Consider the following 9,197-nt stretch of genomic DNA (forward strand, 5'->3'; position numbering starts at 1 on the left):
TTTTGCTCAGACTTTCGGCATGGCATTAGAGCTGGTACACCGTTGTTGCTTGCGAAAACACAATGACGGCGCAGTGGATGGAAACTTACAGATTAAGGGGCGGTAATATTATAATAAGATCCCTTTGCAACGTCTCAAGGGGAGTGAAATCAGACGCGCTCGTTTTCTCAGACACTTGCAGAAAAAGGCTTCCCAAAACAAAGTGATTGGGTTAATCTTTTTCACGTTTCCTTGGTTGGTAGATGCACCGGGGACCTGATTATAGCACTTAAAACCTGGAAAAGTCAGATTTTCATGATATGTCACCTTTAAATTTATCAAAAGTTATATTAATGACATTTCTAATGCTGGTCATTTGAGCTTTTTATTTATCAAATAAACCTGGAAAAATTGAACATGGTTTCCACAAAAATATGAAGCAGCACAACTGATAATAATCAGAAATGTTTCTTGAGCAGCAAATCAACATATTAGGATGATTTCTGAAGATCATGTGACACTGAAGACTGGAGTACTGATGCTAAAAATTCAGCTTTGATCACAGGAATAAATTATATGTACAAATATATTAACATATAAAATAGTTATTTTACATTGTAATAATGTTTCACAATATTTACTGTATTTCTGATCAAATAAATGCAGCCTTGGTGAACATAAAAGGCTTCTTTAAAAATAACAATAATTAAATAAAATTGACCCCTAACTAGTGTGAAATTTTTAGCAGAAAGATGTTAGCAATAGCAAGTTGCAAATCATGTTTTTTCTTAAGTTCCTGAGTTTGAAGATCTTTTGCCCTGGAGAGAGATTGAGAATCTACATCATTTTATAGAAGGGTTCTTTAAGCACTCTAAGAAATGGTTGCTCAAGATCGTCATGCTAGATGTGTGCTATAGACTTTCCCATCTCAATTTTTTTCTACAGAAATTCAAGACGCCCTGGAGGAAGTTCTTCACCTCCATGCCGGTCTATGCAATCATTGTGGCCAACTTCTGTAGGAGCTGGACTTTCTATCTGTTGCTGATCAGTCAGCCAGCGTACTTTGAAGAAGTGTTTGGCTTTGAAATCAGTAAGGTGAGAGAAGCAGCTAAACTGATTTAATCAGATCTCAGGCATGTCGTTGTGCGTTTGCATTTGCTGTATGAATTGGTCTGGTATGCAATTTTTTCTCAGACCTCATTTGAATCGTCACTGTCTGTTGTGTTTGACCCTCATTCACTGCTGTCATGCATTGAGTCGCCCGTGTTGGATTGTATTTGAGATGTTGGGCATTCAGAAATGTGTGCTCACAGTGGCGTACATAAATAAAGCCTGACATTGTTATTGATCTTCGACTCCTGAGCTGAAAGAGTGACATACATCCTGCAGGTCTGACAGGTGTAATTGAACCACTGCTTTGATTCTGCTGGACAGAACTGCCTCATAGTGTGGCATGCAGGGAGATTGGATTTGTTTTGTGGTTTTATCAGTTAGGGCTCGTTTAGGATTTCAATGTAGTGATTCAGTATTAGTATATGGTATCTTTGTATTTAGTATATAGTATATTTGAGCTATTTTTGATCCACACATTTTGTATCAAGTGTGCTAATTAAATAGCATTATAGAGGTTTGCATCGTTTTATTTGATAAAAGAAAATGACAGGTTTTTACATTTGAGAAAATTAGCATAATATCTGAGCTGCTATGTCTGCTGCTACTCCATATGACTTGTGCACTACATTTTACGCCTTATGAAGCTATATGATACATTTGTGTGAGGAATATGTGCAAATAAACTCTACAACTGGTCTTGAGACATGCATTTTTAATCTTTGCAGCCCTTGTGAAAAAGGACTAGAAGAAGTACAGTACTATTTAGCATACTTAAAAAGTTTTAATTTATACTAAATAAAGTTACAAGTGATTTTTGAACCACTTTATAAGGACATAAGTGCATTTCATAAGTAATTTCACGTTTTTTTAAATATGCTTTTACAATTTGAAGTACACTACAGGTGCACACTCAATACAATTAAGCACACTGCCTTTCTTAAAAGTCCTAAAAATCCTAAAAATCACCAGTAAATTTCATTGTATTGAAAAGTGTGGCTCAGTGATTCTTCAATATTTTAACTTAAGATCATAACTCGTATGGGGTTTTGTCCCATCACTATCCCACTGATGTTGTCTGTGGTGTTGTCAGGTCGGTATGGTCTCTGCTCTACCCCACCTGGTCATGACCATCATAGTGCCAATCGGCGGTCAATTGGCTGACTTCCTGCGCAGCAAAAACATCTTATCCACCACAACCGTCAGGAAAATCATGAACTGTGGCGGTAAGAGTCACCACATTTCATTAGATTAATTGTATCTTGTGTTTGGAATTAATAGAAAACATTATGGCATGGTGTGACCTTTGACCCACACATAATTTCATTTTAGGGTTTGGAATGGAGGCCACTCTGCTGTTAGTGGTTGGTTTCTCTCACAGTAAAGGTGTGGCCATCTCGTTTCTGGTGCTAGCTGTTGGTTTTAGCGGCTTTGCTATATCAGGTGAGACATTCACACACTGACGTGATACAGGCTTCAAGTTTTGAAATCCCATTGCATTCAACAATATCTCAAATAAATGTCTCCTGATATTTCTGATTTCTTCCTTTATCCTGGCCCTCTTCAAGGTTTCAATGTCAACCACTTGGACATCGCGCCGAGGTACGCCAGCATACTGATGGGTATTTCTAATGGAGTGGGCACTCTCTCTGGTATGGTCTGCCCTCTCATTGTAGGTGCTATGACCAAAAACAAGGTGAGAAATTCTGAAATTGGCCCTACTTTCATTATCACATGTTTATTGCTGCCATCTGACATATGAAACAATAGTTAGAAAAATTTAACTTTTTTTTCAATTAAACAGTTTATTAGACAACATATCAAACTATATTTATATAGCGAAAAACGTTATGTGTTTTTAGTAGCATTTAATAAATGGCATTCTGATTTGTACTGTAAATCAATGAGATATTTATAGTAGACCACATCAACAAATGATAAAAATACAATTTTTCACTCTATATCTTATAATAATATGTCTTAATAAGATCATATTTAAAACCTTTTTTTAAATAGTTAAAAAAAAAGTTTTATGATCAAAGCCCTGCACACTGTAAAAAATGACCGTGAATTTAACGGTAAAAGACTGTAAAAATGCTACAGTAAAAACCTGTTAAATGGTTAACGGTAAATTCCCCTATTACATACAGTGAAAAACTGTATTGGACATTACATGTAATTTTACGGTAGTATACCATTTGTGGAAGTGAAAAAGACCATATGATTTATAGTGAATAACCGTAAATTGACATTCCCGGAATTTCAAATTTGATGTTTTTTTTGTTGTTGAAATAACTATGTTTCTTCTTATCAGTTTTGTTTGTATGTTACACCTAATGTTGTTAAATGACTGTGTATTGCATTATTTCAGTTTCATGTGTGTTAGCATGATGGTGTTTAGTGTTTGTGTGAATGATACTGTGCACCTTCTATATATGTTATTATTTAAAAGCTGATTGTGATGGGCTTCATCATGTGACTTTCTCATCAACACCTTCATTTGGTGGTTATCAGTGTATTACAAAGGTACAAAACAGATTTCAGTACTTCAGTAGGTTGGCATATTAACGTTATTTCAGTTAATGAAATGACGGTATTTAACTGTAAATTTAAGTTAAAACCGTAAAACTTAAACGTTGCTACTGTACTTTTTACGGTAAAATTCTGGCAACCACAGCTGCCATTTTCTTACCATAAATTTTACAGAATTTTTTTTACAGTGTAGTTTTAATTGTGGGAATGAAAACATACAATGCTTCAATCGCTTCAGTCCAGTAAGTGTTCACCTTGAAATATTGCTAACAACAAAACTTATTCTTATGTTTACTTCATAAAAATCAGTAAAGATTTCACAGCAAAAACTCACTTGCTAAAAACATATAAACTATCAATCAGTCAACAGAAGACATGTACTGTATACAGTATGTTTTTCAGCAAAGTTTTGCTCATACTGATGATTTAGAAGCCTTTGAAATTTGTGTACCAGTATGCAATAGACAACAGGCTTTATAGGGTTAAACATACATGTACTGTTCAGAATTACCTGCAATACATTTGACAAAATGTGCAGGATAGGAGAGAACACACTGCAGTGCACTCAACCTGACATTTCCAGTATAACCAATGATAGCTACATTATATAAGCCATATTTTTATCATCTCTTTATTACACAACAGGTTTTACACGAAATGGAACAAAAATCCAAAACAACATTTCCAAGAGCTAAACATACAACGTAATGAGGTCATGCGACAAAGATGCAGCAAAGCAAATCTAAAATGTTTATTGTTGCATAACGCATATTGTTCGCATTCTGTTTTTCAAATATTGTAGAAAATCAAGTCAAAGTCAAAGATATGCCTGTCTACTGCTTTCTGAGCAGTAGACAGGCATATCATTCTAAACCACAAGGAATGACATGACAAAAAGTCAAAGACTGCATTCCTGAGTTGGTCTTTTCTTGTCCGTCAGACTCGTGAGGAATGGCAGAATGTGTTCTTGATCGCCTCGCTGGTGCATTACGGCGGCGTGGTCTTCTACGGGATTTTTGCATCCGGCGAGAAGCAGCCGTGGGCCGATCCAGAGGAGACCAGTGAGGAGAAGTGTGGCTTCATCGATGAAGACGAGTTAGCGGAGGAGACCGGTGACATCACGCTGAGCCACGCTCCTTTCGGAGGCCAGGCCGCTCTTGGGGGCCCCGCCAAAACATATGGGGCCACAACGCAGCTGAATGGGGGATGGGCGAAAGGCTGGGAGAAAACCGAGGAATACATCCAGGAGGACGCCGAGCAGACGTATGCGGGAGACCGGTACTCCTAGATAGAAAGAGATAGATAGAAGAAATAAAGACAGATAGGCTGTGCTTAAGCATAGCTATCGGAGTCATTTTTGAGTCTTTAGCCAATCTGAAGTGAATAGAGAAGATATTTAAGATTGGGCATAATAATAAATAATAATATACAGAGATATTAATGAGAATATACTGATAATTAAATGAAAAAAATCATATTTAGGATTATATAAAGAATATGTATGGCTATGTAAATGTTTTCTTTAAAAAATACAGATATGTTCAATTATTACTGTGGTTTATGACATTTAATCAGCTGACAATACTTAATAGCACAGACATCTGTAATCAAAGCACAGGTCTTGGCTGTTTTTTTGCAGGTTTAAACCAGTTTGGTTTTAGTTGTGTGTCTTCTACTATAACTTTAGCAGATGAGTAGTTTAGTTTCATTGGTCAGAACTAATTAGAGTAGAGTTGAGATGAGTATAGTTTAGATGAATGTAGTTTTGTTCAAAAGAAACAAGTGTTTCACTCTGGTTTACAGAGCTCTTGCCATTGACCTTACAGAAAATATGCAAAATTTGGGTTATTTAACTATATTGTATAACTTAAACCTACAAAGAATGCTGTTTATCATTATGTACGTGTACTATATTACACATTATACACTAGTCCTTTTATTTGGGACATAAACCTAGAAGGTAGAGCAAAAAAAGACATTTACTATTTGATGCAGAGAGAATCTAAAATAGCACAAATCTGAAAGATGATGTGTATTAAAATAAGTGTGAAATATATTGATAAACCTTTAAATGTTGAAACGTCCTAAAGTACACTTGAGAACTTTTTAAAGTGTAACCTTGTATAAGTTTTGTTCAGCTATAGTTACATCAACAATACATTCAAGTGTGTGCTTGGCAATACAGTCCTGTATTTTAAGTGGTATTAAGCTGGTCTTCATTTAAAATGTTCCGTTTTAACCAACAATGACAAACCAGACATTTTCTAAGACACTTTGAATGCACGGACATGTTGTTATTTGGGAAAACAATTAATTTCTATCTTAAGTGACATGGGTTTACTGTTTCTGTGAGAATGTTGTGAATCTGGGTCAGTGATATCTGTACTTACTGTTCTTTTTGGGCCATATTTATCATAGAAACTGTCATAAGAGTGAGGTTGTCCGTTCGGGATGTATATTGTGATGCCACTGAGATCATTCCACATGTATGGTCAAATCCTGATCATCTGATGTATTTAAGTGTTGCCATGCAAAGCTGATATAATATGTTGAGTGAATTTCACAAAACCTGTTAGGATGCGCAGGTTCTATTTCATCTAAAAATCAAAAGAAAAGAAATAAGGAATTTTATATTGCATTAAGAAAATTAAGCCTGTTTTTAGGACCATTTAAGTAAAAAAAAAAAAACATTTATAACAATCAAGCACATTTAGCCCCAAATTCTCATTACCGTAATGCAAAAAATACTATCAATACTACAATGCTGTCAAAGTAATGAATAAATAAGCAAATAAAAACAATAATAATCATAATAATAATGGCCCTACAGCTTGATTTTCTTTGAAACTTGCACGTTTTTTGTGAAATTCACTCTGATCCTCCATTCATGACACAAACCAGTGTTGTGTTTAGTCAACCAGCAGTAATATAAGATGATGTGTCAAAGTCTTAAAAAAAAAAACTATTAAGAACATGTACTGCAATAATTTACTGATAACATCAGCAATCTTGTTATATTCAACATCTAATTCATTCATCAAATCTGAATTGTGTCTAGTTTACGGGAGTCATTCAAATGGTTGGAGAGTCTTATTGAAGCATCAGAATCAGCTTATGTTTGTTCTGGTCAGAAAACTCAAGGCCATTTTCAGAGGTTGGGATCTGAGCCATGCTTTACGTTGTTCTGAAACTCAGCTAGATGTTTTCTAGATTTGTGTATTTTGTGGTGAATTTATCACAAACCTAAAGCTCTTTTCATGGCCTCTTGCCTGAGACTGAAGTGCACAAGTGATTGTTATATTCTATTGTTGTGTCAAACAAGCGATTTGTTGATGTCAAAAAGTGTTAAACTGTACGGATTGCTCACTAAGTGTGATTTTATATTAAATTATTCCAATCAAGACATTATTATTATGTCTTTCCTTTCATTTTTGCGACTGGTGGACCAAAATTTAAAGGCAATTTTCTGGTTTTGAAAAGATAAGAGTTGATGTTCTTTATAGAGTGTGATGATTATTTTTGCATGATATAGTTATTAAAATCATCCTGGGCATTGATTTTAAATTGTTGCGTCTCTTTTTTGTCTCTTTGTTTGTTTCTCTTACAAACATCAAAGTTCAGCTAAAGTTTGCATTAAATATGAATGTAAACTACAATACAGTTTTCAATGGTAATTACCATGCAATTAAATATTCAAGCAATTACATTCAGTTTGCACTTAAGTTTATTCTTTTAAAGTATTATTTCTATTATTATTCTATTATAAGTATTACTTTTCACGAGACAAGAATATATACACGGGTTTGTGAAAGTGATGCTCCATCATGCTTCCTATAATGTACATCCTCAAATCGTATTTAATATCCATCAAACACTCCGTCAGGACTTCTCTAGTGTGTAAACCTTATATGTAGTCAGAGTCAATAGATTTGACTCATTACACCAGTGGATCTGATTAAGGTGAATGACCTACAAAGGACAAATTACCGCCAGCAAATTAGATGGGAACAAATCACTAATCAATACCATTTTACACCTGTACAACAGACTGCTGAGCATGCTGGGCATTCATTTGTTATTTGCCATGAGAGTATAGAACAGAATTAAAGACCATACCCTCCAAGACCCAAACCAATACTAGACCATCCCAAAATCAGTCTACTGCAAGGCTCTCTAAGACCCAGACCAATACCAGACCCCCAAAGACTAAAACCTAGACTAGTACCGGACCCCAAAAGAATAAAGCCTAGACCAATATCAGACCCCCAAAGACTAAAACCTAGACTAGTACCGGACCCCAAAGACTAAAGCCTAGACCAAAACTGGACCCCCAAAGACTAAAGCCTAGACCAAAACTGGACCAGCAAAAACTAAAGCCTAGAACAATACCAGACCACCAAAAATCTAAAACAATTCCAAACCACCAAAAACTAAAATCAAGAACAGTACCATACCCCAAAGACTAAAGTCTAGACCAGGGGTGTCAAACTCAATTCCTGGAGAGCCAGAGCCCTGCAGAGTTTAGATTCAACCCTAATTAAACACACCTGATCTAACTAATCAAGTCCTTCAGGCCTATTTGAAAACTACATGGTATGTGTGTTGGAGCAGGGTTGGAACAAAACTTTTTAAAGGAGCAACCAGACACGATGCAATAAAAAGTATATTTTCCATGTAGTTTTTGTCCTAACCACCCGCGAGAGCGACACGTGACAATAAGCGACATGGGATTCTATTTTAGGAACGATTTTAATTTTCTGCAAGGTCGCTGCAGGAACAACATACAAAATATGACAGTGATAGTCTCAGGTAGGCTTTATAGCCATAGTGAAAGCAACAATATATATTTTACCTCAGATCTTGAAAATAAATTAAAGCAAACTTGTACGTTAAAACTGTGAGCTCACTGCCAACCAACATGTGTATTACATAACAAAGATATCACTCACTCACTCACTCACTCACTCAAAACTGTTCAAGTCCTTCAGGCCTATTTGAAAACTACATGGTATGTGTGTTGGAGCAGGGTTGGAACAAAACTTTTTAAAGGAGTTTGACACCCCTGGGCTAGACCAATAACAGACCCCCAAAGACTAAAGCCTAGACCAATAACAGACCCCCAAAGACTAAACCCTAGACCAATACCAGACCCCCAAAGACTAAAACCTAGACTAGTACCGGACCCCAAAGACCAAAGCCTAGACCAGGGTTCCTCAATTAGTTTTCGCCAAGGACCGAATTCTGCTAACAATACCAAGCCAAAGGCCACTGACCTATATATATATATATATATATATATAATTGTTATTATTATTATTAGGAGACATATGATGCAATTTCAAGTTTTCCTTTCTCTTTGATATGTTACAAGCTCTTAGTGTGCATAAAAAAGATCTGTAAAGTTGCAAAGACTAAAGTCTCAAATCCAAAGAGATATTCTTTATAAAAGTTAAGAGTCAGCCACGCCTACCTAAAACGTCTCGTTCTAACACGCCCCCACATGTCTATGTCACTATGTGGGAAGATTTGCATAACGCCGCCCAAATGTTCACGCAAAGAAAGAAGGAGTAACTTTT

General features: G+C 35.8%; 1 protein-coding gene across 1 annotated transcript in view; it reads left to right on the forward strand.

The window, feature by feature from the left end:
* Positions 1-6,141, forward strand: part of LOC107555703 (vesicular glutamate transporter 2.2) — a 13,721-nt gene extending 7,580 nt beyond the window's left edge. Inside the window, exons 8-12 of the mRNA XM_016238582.1 lie at positions 925-1,074; positions 2,183-2,315; positions 2,422-2,532; positions 2,658-2,785; positions 4,562-6,141. Coding sequence (XP_016094068.1) covers positions 925-1,074; positions 2,183-2,315; positions 2,422-2,532; positions 2,658-2,785; positions 4,562-4,909 — 870 coding nt within the window. The 3' untranslated portion in view covers positions 4,910-6,141. The remainder of the gene's footprint in view (positions 1-924; positions 1,075-2,182; positions 2,316-2,421; positions 2,533-2,657; positions 2,786-4,561) is intronic.
* The last annotated feature ends 3,056 nt before the right edge of the window (positions 6,142-9,197 follow it).

Source organism: Sinocyclocheilus grahami, unplaced genomic scaffold (genome assembly GCF_001515645.1).
Source record: "Sinocyclocheilus grahami isolate Dianchi unplaced genomic scaffold, SAMN03320097.WGS_v1.1 scaffold543.1, whole genome shotgun sequence".
Lineage (NCBI taxonomy): Eukaryota > Metazoa > Chordata > Actinopteri > Cypriniformes > Cyprinidae > Sinocyclocheilus > Sinocyclocheilus grahami.